General features: G+C 39.4%; 1 protein-coding gene across 1 annotated transcript; it reads left to right on the top strand.

The window, feature by feature from the left end:
• Positions 1-5801: 5801 nt before the first annotated feature.
• LOC308374404 (uncharacterized protein) lies at positions 5802-11281 on the top strand (the record flags this gene model as incomplete). The annotated part of the gene is made up of 11 exons (XM_080850181.1): positions 5802-5896; positions 6688-6749; positions 7419-7537; positions 7656-8069; positions 8556-8760; positions 8937-9074; positions 9499-9639; positions 9781-9998; positions 10089-10242; positions 10426-10532; positions 10970-11281. Exons 2-11 carry the CDS (start codon positions 6704-6706, stop codon positions 11279-11281), a joined length of 1854 nt encoding a protein of 617 aa, XP_080706307.1. The 5' UTR covers positions 5802-5896; positions 6688-6703.
• Between the last annotated feature and the right edge of the window lie 1674 nt (positions 11282-12955).

Below are 12955 nucleotides of genomic sequence, written 5' to 3' on the forward strand. Positions count from 1 at the left end.
TCAAAAAGATGTTTTTGCCGTCCTTCCTACGGGAGCCGATTAAATGTAATGTATCAGATGGTCATACTACGTTGCTCTGATTGGTTCTAGGTATCCAATTGAGCAAAGAGGCATTTTTTTTTCCTGGTTTGGTTGAAACACGCCCCATAATCACAGCTCAATGGAGCTGTATCAGACTCATATTTCGAGTAGAATTATGAATATGACATCATCAGGCTAACTCATAGTAGTTTTTACTAGACTCTGAAACACCAGTTAACATGTTCTAATGGGACCGCCATTAGGAGCAGTCTTCTGTACATCTTCATCTGCTGAGATGTGGTAGCCATTACTTTATTCACAAAATCTGGTTACAAATCGTATTACTCTTTCCTTCAAGTTTGGCTTTTCCTTTAACATTGGTTTTAGTGTTGACGGCCATTTCCTCTGGTTCTTTGTAATCATATAGAAAGTGTGAAGCATACACCACTGTGCTGTGTTCTACATAATTATAGTCATCAAATGCTTCTTCAGTCAGCGGTTGCCAGCTGTTTGCTTTCTCAATTTTTTTACAGAAGCTTGCAGGTAGTACATCAATGGCTTTTGCTGTCTTACATGTAGTATTTTCTGTGTGTGTGTGTGTGTTTTTTCAAGATCCTGCATCCACCAGCTTTCATCTCCCATCTCCATAATAATGAACATCTACCCAGCCCTAACCCAGGCAATCAAAGCATCCATTGCATAATGCGGCGCGACCTGACAAGCATCTGACACAGAAGCAATTACATTGCAGGAGCTTGAAAATTATGCCTTTTCACATCTCCTCAACCCTGCTCCACTACTCCTGTCAGGACATCCAGCTGAGTGGGGTCCTACCTGTGTCTGTGTTGCTGGTTTTCTCTGTCTGTTTTTTTTTTTTTTATGTGTTTTTTGTTTTGTTTTGTTTTGACATGTTGTGAGGGACCCCAGAGGCCACAAAACATTTTTGGCAGGTGTGCTTGGATGAGGTGGTGACGAGGGAAGAGAGAAGTGGCAGGAGATGGCAGTCCAGAACCAAAATATAAATGTATTTATCAGCCAAGATAAGCCAGGTCGTTCACAAAATAAACTAAATAATTACAATGGTTTCATTAAAGAGAGGTGACTGGATGCTAATACCAGTATCTTAAAGCAGTTCAAACCTGACAGTACAATGAACCATATTCTTCTTAAAATCATTGCACTTCACAATATTGATTGTTAACATGACACAATGGCCACAGAAATAATCCAAAACACATACAGAACATTATAGCTGCATGCACGTGTCTGGGTGCAAAGTATTTTGAGCCAGTGCTATGGCAGTCCTAAAGCATAAGCATGGTGAGTGTATGCAGGTGAAAATGGAAGATGTCCTTTTTCACACAGGTTTCCATATGTGCCTGACCCCGCCCCTCACATGTTACCTATAATAAATGTATGTGTTCCAACTGTTCTTCATTGTCTGTATCAGTTTTCCTATCACTTTTCCGCATTCTGTTTCTGTGCCTATTTGCTGTGTGCTGTAGTATTTCCAGGCTTTTTTTGGTGCCTGCTAGTCTAAGCCTGCTTTTGTTTTTCCTGCCTGAATTTAGTTTCCTTGTTCCATTTTTTTTTCTAGTAAATCACTTTTGCTGTTAGAACTGCCTCTTGTGTCGTGCATCCCTCACTGCAAATTATTTGGTTCTTACCTAGAAAAAAAAACTTACATTTAGAAGCGTTAGATATTTTTTCTTGTTTTAAGAATTAATTTCTTATTTTAAGTCTTCAATTTAACAGTGTGATCTTATATCAAGCACTTTTTTACTTTTTTGTCTCAAAGAGGCAGGAAATTCTAAAATGAGACAATTATCACTTAAAATAAGATGTATTATGTTTCTCCTCCTCATCATCTCCTCTCCTCATCAAAATAAATCTTGTTTTAAGATTCAACAACAAGCTCAACATGCTTGATTCAAGAGGCACACAAAAAATATCTGAAAACAGACTTTATTCCTTGGATTTTAAGCATATGACAAAGTCAGTGACAAAACAATTTAATTGGGTAATGTGATGAACAACAAAATCCACATTTTCCCTTTTATTAAATGGACCTAAAAGTTGAAAGTGTGCTTGAAGGGTACACTTACCCTTACATTACATTACATTTGGCAAACGCTTTTTAATAAAGCAACTTATAACGGAGGACATAATACAACACTTGCACAAAGAAAGTGCACAGAAAATACAGAACACATATGCCAAGTAGGGTTAGTTTTTTCTCTTTTTTTGGCATACAACACACACAAACATCAAAACAACAACAACACACAAAAACATCCAATATTATTGTTCCTCCATATTACTGTCTGTGGGCAATAACATCTGAAAGACTATATTTTATTGGCACAAAGGTACGGTCTTTGAAACTAACTGAAAAATAGGAGAGACAGTCTATTAGATCTTTAACAAATTCTGTGGCCTGGGCAGCATTGGGAATCGCCACTTCATATGCCAGCAACTCTGGACTCAGATTTAGTGTTTCATAACGCTGGAACTCAAAAGCAATAAAAGAAGAATCTATCAAAAAGATGTCTTTTATCAGTCCAAACACTGGGAAAACATCATCTACATCTACGATAATCATAGATTTCCCACTGATGTACTTATTGCCATTAAGGATGTACCACTTTACAGAGACAACATGTTGAATGACCTCTATGCCTAAAAAATCTCTGACTTTTCTCTTAACATAATCAACATTTTTAACAGCAGAGACAGGCCCTGATTCTCTCTCAGTAGCAAAAATTGGATGCTCAATGCCTATTTCATTGCAACATTCAAGGAACTGATTATGGTTTGCAAGTGATTTACAAACATTTTTGAAATTTAATTTGGAAGCCCATTGCTTAAAATAGCTATGCTTGGCTTCAAATCTCATACACATAGTTCTTACTAAAGGACCAAGAGATATAATCTGGCTTGGTAGATGTAGCATGTAATGCTGCTTGGGAATTACATTGGCTTCAGGAAAGAGTTCTTTGAATTGGTGCAGATGCTGCTCAATCATGTGCCTGAGCTGTAATACAGTTTGTAATGAAATAACAGGAGCAAGGACAATTTGAACAATCTGAATTAAATTGAGAATAAATGTGACATGCTCATTATCCAGATCATTAAAAAGAAAAGGTATTACTTTTAAAAGTATTAACATTTGTCCACAAGACTGTTTTAATTTATTGTCATTGGCAGCTAAGGTGTTGACACTAATAGGGCATGGCTTATCTCGCATATCCAGAGGAGAGTAAGGAAAATGTATGATAGCTGAGTTAAGCTCATCTAATTGTATATGTCCTGACAGAATAAGTGTTTTCAACACAAGTTTTATTTCCATTGGTGCAACACCTTCAAAAAGTACATGCATTACATCCTGTGGAGTTTGTTTTATCATGTCAAATGCCGGAAAATCAATTAGTCTGCTTCTTCTGTTAATCCCATAGGTGGTTTTGAGGGATGCTTTCAATGTTTCTGTGCTTGCTTTGTCTATTTCAACACATTGCCTGATGTGTTTTTCCAAATTTCTTGCCGTAAACGAATTCTCATCATACATGCTTTGCATGTCATTAAAGGAACATTCACAGTTTCTACATTTGCTATAAGCAAACCCTACACCTTGTTTCAACCCAGCAAGGTCATGTTGGGCAAGTGTGTCTCCACAAACGGCTATTACAGCACCAAATAACTCAATTTCACCACTTGAGGTTTCAATCCTAACACCATTGTAAAGAAGTGCTAGATCTTCCAGGATTCTTTTTAGTATAACATCAACACCCCATTGAGAAACATCGCTCGCCTTGGCAATAGCAAGGAGCCTTATTGCAGCCAACTTGGACCTGAATTTGGGATCAATATTACCTAAACTATAATAAAACATCAAAAATTTGTTTGTAGAGGCATGGGGCCCTAAAGGGTTACAGATTTCTATTTCATCACTGTACAATAGTATTTGCAAAGCATTTGGCCTTTGAGAATATAATGGATGTGATGTAAAAAGAGCTCCATCAGTAAAATCATACAGGAATCCCTCTCTACTTCTTTGTGGAATAGTGGTCACCATGGAGAAGATTCTAGATTTGCTCAATAACTGCTTAAGACTCTGAATGAGTGGTATATAGTAAAAACTTTTATTCTTCAAGGCCATGACCCTTGAATGACCACGCTTTACCCAGCAAATCTTCTGGGATACTACAACTTCCTCTGGGTTGACTGGATTGAATAGTTCCCTGATGGTTTTATTCTGTCCATATGCTGTGGTTGAGAAAGGATCCATGAATGCATCAAATGTAGCCAAAGCCTCATTCTGGAGCTGAGCAGTTGTCTCTGGATGGTCTTCAAACACCCTTTGGACTCTGTCCCTTAGTGTGTGAAGGAGAGCAGCTTGGTACTGTTGCACCCCTGAGATGACACTCCTGACAGTTCTCTGTGAAAATACATGTGTAAAAAATTACCCTCAAATAACTATTGATTACAGGCCCACAATTAACATTATAGTACAGAAAGGAACTACAATAGAATGTATACATATTAAAAACATTTAACAAATTATTTACCATTAAATCATTAGTTCAGCATCTGTATCGAGCCAAATTTACCTGTGACAAGTGGCCCTGTTCTCGGATGCTGATGGCAAATGCAGCTGCAGATCTTGCCATATCAGGTCCGGCTCTGGATGTCACAGCAACAGCATCCTCCTTCAGAAAGAATAGAGGCAATTGTATTGTTATGGCGCTATACAAATAAAATTGAATTGAATTGAAAATTGAATTTAATTGAATTGAATATAACACAATGAGGTTTGTGTGTAAAACTGACTAAAGCTGTGATAGGCCTAATAAGCAAGTAAATACCCGGCTCTGTACAAGTTCACATTAACTTCACAAGACACTACTTTGTTTACAATTAAAAAGCACAAGAATAGCGCAGTCTATGAGATTGTTTCCACACATCTTACAGTAGTTGAAAACATCTCGGCAAATTTCTCCTTGTGGAGAAACACAAGCCATGATTCAGGACGAATGAGGAGGAACGATCATCGTCATTGGCACTGAGAGATTGAAATAAATGGAAACTTACAGACGGACCGACAACGTCAGGTTCAGGTAGAGAGGCAACAGGTGGGACGGCAGCTGGAGCAACGACCACAGTTGTGCCCGCTGCAAGAGTGGTACAGTTGGCAAAAACTGACACACCAAATGTTTCCTGCTCCGAAGAATCAGTTGTACTCCAACGTGGTGGACGTCCAGTCCTGTAATACTGGAGGTGCGTCCGTTTAATGTGGCGAAAAAAAGAGTTGAAAACTCTAAAGTCCTTTTCACATCCATCGATACCACAGTAAACCCAAAAATCCGGGTTGCGACTATGACTTGCATTAATATGGCTTAATAAGACTTTAAGACTAAGAGCAACAAAGACAAAACATATCCAACACCTCCAGGCCGCCATGATGCCGACCAACTGTCGCATTTCATATGATTAATGCTGGATGCACCGTTATTGTGTCGCTGGCTGATGACCGTGCATGGGGTGGATGGTCATTTGTATTGGTTATTTTAACAGGAAACATCTTCAGTTTCGTTTCACTTAATTTATTTTAATATGATGAATATGTTGTTGTAAAAACTTTAAAAAAAATGCCATAATACATGTGATATTTTATTCGCATTCTCAGTTTACGTCATCCAACGTTCCAACGTCGATTACGTCAGCACAATTGATTTCAAGGTTGAGCTTCAAACCGTTGTTTGCCAACCGCCCCAAAAAAAAGAAGAAGAAGAAGCAGAAACCGCGTGAATCCCCACTCGTACACAGCTAAGAATATTTGGAAGACAAAGGAGACACACGAAGGAGCGGCCCAATCAAGGTAATGAAGCGTAACTGTTTTTTTATTTTCTCACTTAAATCGTGTTTTATAAAGGGGTTTTCTGTGACGTTCCTGTTTCTCAATTCGACTTGCCTGGTCACTTACTTAGCAAGCTAACTGGTGTTTGCTCGTGCATTCATGTCTGCCAACTTCCAGCTTTGAAAAAGGGATTATTTGGTGGATGAAACCCCACCAAAACACGTTCGCGCTATTAACAAAAGTGTGTACGTAGTTCATACGATGGTGTATGTTATTTGTATTAGATCCATGTGCTTTTCATCGCGGTGGTGTATTTTGGTTATAGTTAACATTCGAACCGCATGTTTTTTCGAGCTGACTAATGGGGCACTGCTAGCAGAGTTGCTAGTGTCGAGCTAGTCTTGTCGTTTGGCGGCCATTTTAGCATTAGCAACGTCCGCGGGCATCTGTTTCCGATTTGAACAACCAACTTTATTCATCATGTATACACAAACGGTATAATTTGTAAGCAAATGTGTGTATGTTACAGCTAACATTCACAGTAGCCATGACCGAGAGTGGGGGCAACCCGAATGGATTGTTAGACCGAAGTCTTGTTAACCAATTGGACTTGAAAATGGCGATTCTGGAATTTTCCATCACGACTCGCTGTCATTCTGTCGTGATGGAAAATTCCAGAATCGCCATTTCCAAGTCCAATTGGACAGCGAGTCGCTGTCTGCATGGCTACAGCAGAGAGTGTAGGTATTAAGTGTGCATCCACGTTTTTTTTTCTCCTGCAAATTAATTCTGGCTTTGTGTTTTTGTTATAGCCTGCCGCCTAACCTGATGAGAATGGATGGCTTTGACGAAGCCACTCGTTCTGTATTGGACGGTAAGTCACTAATAATAATTTATATTTTATATAATTAAGTCATTTTACAATGTAGATCACCAACGCTGAAGATGGTCAGGTGCATACAGGTCGTTGAATAGTTCAAGTCCAGAGTTAAATATTGATTTCATTTGGGAGGGGCATCTCTGTTTGTGGCTTATTTACACTTGCACTGTGTAGGATGGTGACCAGAGTAGGTATTGTAGCTATGCTGTTCATTGAAACTGTGCTGTCTATTGTCATATTTTAACTTTTCATGAATATACTCAATAATAGACTCATAGTTTCTAGTATGACCAAAGTACAACAGGTTTTGAAGCTGGAAATGTCTATATCTGGAAGTTCAAAATGGTGGACATGAAGATGATCCCCCTTTTCATGTATGAAAATTGCAAGTTGCCCAGTCGCTTAGAATTTTATGTTGGCAAGTATTTGTGAAAACAATGTGTGGTAACATTTATTAATGTGCAGCATGAATTCTGGAAACTGATAAAAAAAAATAGAGGAAATATTACACAGTGCACTTTTAAGAGGCTTCATAGCACAGGGAACTAGATAAAGCGTTTATACACGTATTGGAGCTCTGAGAGAGACAAGTGACCTTTTATGTTGCTTGGCTCTGTAACTTGGCTTTGCTTTACACAACATATATTTATTTGTCGTCTACAGCTGCAAGTGTTGATGAACGCACCTTGAAAGCCCTTAGCCGGGAGGACTTGCAAGACCTTTTCCCTGGCCCTGAAAATTTCCTTCGAAGGAGAACACTTTGGGATTTTATCAATGACATTGTAAGTTACATCAGATATATCTATCAATGTATATTATGAACATTAAATTGTGTTAAACATTAGCCGTATTTCTAATTGTCCCCATGCATTTTGTTTACATCCTGCGTAATCCTAATAGTCTGGAGATATGGACCAAGATGCAAGTGCTTGTCGTGAATACAGGAGTATGCCCTCCTCAACTACTTCTGTGCAACTGTGCCAACCTCAAACCTCCACTCCCATATCTGATGAGAAGAAGATGAAAATGCCAGACCCTCCAGAATATGTCGTGTACACCGACTCTGAATTGGATTTGGTGCGGGGTCAGTATTTCGCACTCCTTCGGAATGGGAAGGAAAGGGGCTTCAAGATGTCGAAGGAGCTGTGTTGCAGACTAATAAGAAACACCATAACGAGCATGGTTGCAATCCTGCGCGCAAGTCTAATGGGAAAAGAAGCAAGCTACCCCTCCAAGCTGGAAGTGAAAGTCATGTCGCAGAAGATTATTGAATATTACCCCATGCTACGTGATGCTGATCCAAATATGCCATATGTAAGTAATGTTTTCTTTATCTTGTTTTCTTAAAGATGTATCTCTTTGCCTTCTATCTCTTTGGTAATGTCTAAATTACCTCCTTCTACAAGCTTTAACCCACCACCGTGTGTGTATGTGTGGAATACTGCACTAGCTATCTACCTGGACTGTGCATTAGGACTGTCTGGAATGTGTACTACTCGCTGATGTGCCATACCACTCTGTCATATGAGGACTCATTCTTGCACTAAATTAATAGTGAATCTTTCAGGTCAATGAAACCCTTTCACTCTACCACTAATCTTATCAGGGTATTTGACACCTTGTTGGATTACCATTAACTTTGTGGATGACTGTTTCTTTTGTTGAAATGTGTAGTATATAGTAGTACTTTTTGTGCCAGGCAAATAAACTTGCTCTTCTCTACTAAACCAAAACGAACCACGAACAGGTAAACAAAACAAAACAAAAACAGACTACTTACCTAACATTCTTTCACCTCAGCTGGCCGTCTACACCAAAATGTTCAAGCGACTCCAGAATATGAGATCCCCAAGAAAGAGGCAGGGCTCCGTTCTTGGCGCAGCAAAGACTCTCTTCAGTGCAGACCACAGCGACATTGACACGGATTTGACAGACACGAGCGGCTCGGCTGATACTGTAATTCTGGAGAGCAGTGATGACCTCAGTGAGGACAACTCCAGTGCAGGTGTGCAAAACTAACAATGACTATAGTCAAGTCATGAAACTATAAGGTTTTTATTTTTGTTTTATTTGTTCTTTGTTGAACCAAAGTTGCACTGTACTTAATCTATGCCTGATTTTTGGTTGTATTCATTTTAATAATGGTGTGTAATATTTTTCCCCCCATTATTTCTCAAGTAGCGTCCCCACCACCAGATCCCCCTGTGCCAAAAAATGCAAAGAGTGGCACCAAAGCATCCACGCCATCATCCAACTCTTCCTCACCTGCACCCATGACTGTGATTGCTTCACCAACCATGCCTGCAAAAAATGTTGACGGTAAGCCCTCCTCAGCACACTTCTCAGCCCGTCAGCCTTGTTGTTTTGCAAAACATAATTACTTGTGTGTGTGTGTTAGTGTAAAATATATATATAGCCTGTCAAGCAAGACTAAATGTGAATATTTAGTTTGGCCCTGATCAATGAGGCATCGGAAGATTGTTGATAAGAACAACCTGTTTTTCAAACTGTGTCTATGCCTATTTGCCAACGTTTTGTCGTCACTCCCTGAAAACCCCGTCCGATTGGCATCCGAAGATTTAAAACAAATCCCCTGCGTTGTGATTGGTTTGCCAGATTCAGGGCATTTGGGCATTGTCTGAGGCAAGACCCACTCGCAGGCAAAAATAATTTTGGCCGCTTGCAGGTGGGGCTAGTTTACGAGGCCATAATATGTATATTTTGTCCCCATTATTTCCTCAAGAAGCGTCCCCACCACGAGATCCCCCTGTGCCAAAGAAGGCAAAGAGTGGCACCAAAGCATCTACGCCATCATCCAACTCTTCCTCACCTGCACCCATGACTATGATTGCTTCACCAACCATGCCTGCAAAAGATGTTGCTGGTAAGCCCTCCTCAGCGCACATCTCAGCCTGTCATCGTTGTTCATAAGTTTTGCAAAACATAATTATTTGTATTTTAATCATGTGTCGTTTCCCCTGTGGTGATGTTAACATTAAAATGTCTTTGTTTATTGTCATTTAAGTGGGCCTCGACAGTCTGAAGATGCAGGCCAGACACTACAAAACCTTGAGCAACATGTACAACAAGCCTAATGCAAAACCCAATCAAAATGATGTGGCGCAAATTTTGGACCTTGAGTTCGAGGCCAGACGGGCCTTCATTGATTCAGATGTTACCAAGGAAGAAGACCGACCTGCAAAAATCCTTGATGCATATCCATGCTTTAAAGATGTTCGAAATGTATGTTTATTTTTTCGTCTTACCTGAACCTCTTACTGTGTATTTTGTAAGGGTTTTGAACACATTATTAAGTGTTTCACGATGTTTCAGGCAATGGATGAGCTACGGCGCATAGTAGATGGCACTAACCGCAGATACATCGAGGAGGTAAAAGGAAGATGGACAGAATTCTGCACAAAGGCGCAGTTCTACAGCGTGTGGAAGAAAGTCCTCAAACCCCCTTTTCCTTTGGATGTTCGCAGTGGTAAGTTACTGTTCCATATTTATATGTACATGCAGGGCTCTAAATGAACCCTTTCCCATCACCAGACTAATGCCTAGTACATTTTCTTTTCTATCAACCAAACTGAAATTTAAAGTTTGCTTGTTATTGTAGAGCCCTTTTTACATGTATTAGTATGTTCTGACCAGTCCTTCTATTCTTTAGTGGATTTCACACTGGCCCTCTTCAATGCACTGCCACTCCTCTTCCCCTCATCCGTTTTGCCTCCAAAGAAGCTGGCTTGCAGTGAGGCACTTATTCATATCCTGAAGGTAAGCAAATATTTTCCCAGATTTATGCAAATTCATTAATTCACAAAACCACAAAAAAATCGACAACTTTGCATCAGCTTGTCGGTTATTAAGCTATACTACATTTATTACATGATAGGTCTGTTACCCAGTGCAGTCAGCTGTTTTTGACACTTGGATAACTTCTGAGCTGACCGAAAATTGCATCCTTTCAGCCATACTCGTTGTAATAATTCTGATGAAATGCAGAAAGACATGATCTTAAAAGTTGTAGGAATCATACTTAATGCATTCCTCCCTCCCCTATTGTAAAGTAATAATGTTTTTAGAATCTTTAAGTCTTAAAATCTGCAAGTTTTTATACAGGAATTTCCTTTGGGGACTCAAGCCAATGGTTGCCGGATGTTTAACCTTTTTTTCCTTCTTCTCTCTCTGCACATTCTTGTTTTCTGTTCCAGTCAAACGAAGACCCTGTTCTCTACCTGCGGAAGCGTCCTCTCTGCTCCCCAGTTCTCCTCTTTGATGGCTCAACTACCATCCTGGCTGTTGGTAACGTACCTGTGACAACCCTCAAGCAAGAAGATTTTTCAGAAGGGATTTTGGTGTTGATGGTGTACTATTATACATTGCACTTAACATACCCCAAATGTGTGGCAACCCTGCTCTCTGTTATTCAAACGGAGGTCATTGGTGACGCCCTCCACGAGAGAGATGCCACTAGTTCATACAAAAAAGCAATGGCTGAGTGGAAAGCATTCATTGAGAAGTAAATCTGTCAGTTGTCGGTTACTAATTATGTTACTATTGCATTGTTTTATTAGTTAATTGCATTTTTTTTTTATTGTTCAGTCGATCTAAGGTGTTGGTCTTAAACCAATACCCCACCCCAAAGTGAAATTGAGGCAGTGGCTGGGTCACCTGGAAAACTCCTGTTCAATTATCCAAATCTAGGGACTTTGGTGAGTGGCTCAATTTTACCTGGGAGTGGGGTATTCCTTAAGATTTACCTAATCAAAGCCTATATTTCAAGATACAATGTTGGAAAAACGCTACCTCATAATGGCTGAGAATTTTATTTGTTTATATTACTGGGGACCCAGTAAATCTAAGTTGTTTGTCTTAAACATATACCCCAATCCCAAGCGAAATTGAGTCACTCGCCATAGTCCCTGGAGTTGCGCAAGTGAGCAGAAACGTTTTTCAGGTAACCCAGCCACTGTCTGAATCTGACCCATCAAAGATCAGAATAGAGAGGACGCTTCTGAAGGTACAAGACAGGGTCTTAAACAGTCTTTGCGTTGCCAACCACCTTAACAGCAAATGTGCTCAGCAAAGCAATTGTCACCTATATTTTAAAGTAGTTGCTGTACTCTAAGGTTACTATTTCAAGGCTCAATTTCACCTGGGAGTGGGGTATCCCTTAAGTTTTACCTATCCTGTATTTAGCATACCATGTTAAAATGCTGCTGAGAGAAATGTGAAGAGATTTATTCAAAGCCTGTATTTCAGGATACAATGTTGGAAAATGCTGCTTCATAAGAGCTGAGAATTGTGCTTTTGTGTGAACAAAGAGTGGTAATAATAAATGTTGAATATGTTTACAAGTCATTCTGGTTGTTTTTTTTATGTATATTGTAAAAAATGCTTTGGTTTTAACATGAAGACCGCCTTGTTTTAAGATCATCATGGATCTTGGTTTAAGACAGAGTTCAGTCATTCTGGAATATTCGGGTTAGTCTACATTTAGTATTTCCTTTACTAATATTGGGCTTAATTTGCCAAAGGAAGAAAAATGTAAATGCTTGTTTTCAGTACATCTCACTTATTTTGAGGTTGCAAAAAGTTGCTTTTCAAGATGTATAATCTTAACACCAGTATTTTATTGTGCTTGTTTTCTGTATGTTTCACTCATTTTGAGGTTGCAAAAACTTGCTTTTCAAGGTATTTAATCTTGCATTTAGTATATTTCACTTCATTCAGGGCTAGAAAAAGTTGAATCTCAAGTCATTTCGGCTTAGAATGAGCATATTTGTCTTATTTTAAGCCTTCCAAATGCCTTTATTAAATCTAGAAACAAGTCTTCCCAAAATCTTGATTTAAGAAATCTTACCAAGTGAAATTATCTTGCTGCATGGACAGATTTTTTCACTTGTTTTGAGTACTTTTTCCCTTATTTAGTGTGTTTTTTATCTTGTTTGAAGACCCCCTTTTTTTGCAGTGCTCTCGCTATTCCTGACAGAACTAACCAACTTATGGACCCAGCCGACACTAACGCACACATAGAAGAGCTTGGCACAGTGACTTACTCTCTGGACAGGCTGCATTGTGCCCCAGTGCCCCAGCCAATGTCTCATCTGTTACAGAAACGGTTCTGATTCCTGTTTCTGAGGTGGTTCCGGTTCCTGTGGTGGTTCCTGTTCCCACGTTGGTACCTGTCCCTGTTG

The sequence above is a fragment of the Sprattus sprattus genome (assembly GCF_963457725.1).
Source record: "Sprattus sprattus genome assembly, chromosome: 13".
Classification (NCBI taxonomy): domain Eukaryota; kingdom Metazoa; phylum Chordata; class Actinopteri; order Clupeiformes; family Clupeidae; genus Sprattus; species Sprattus sprattus.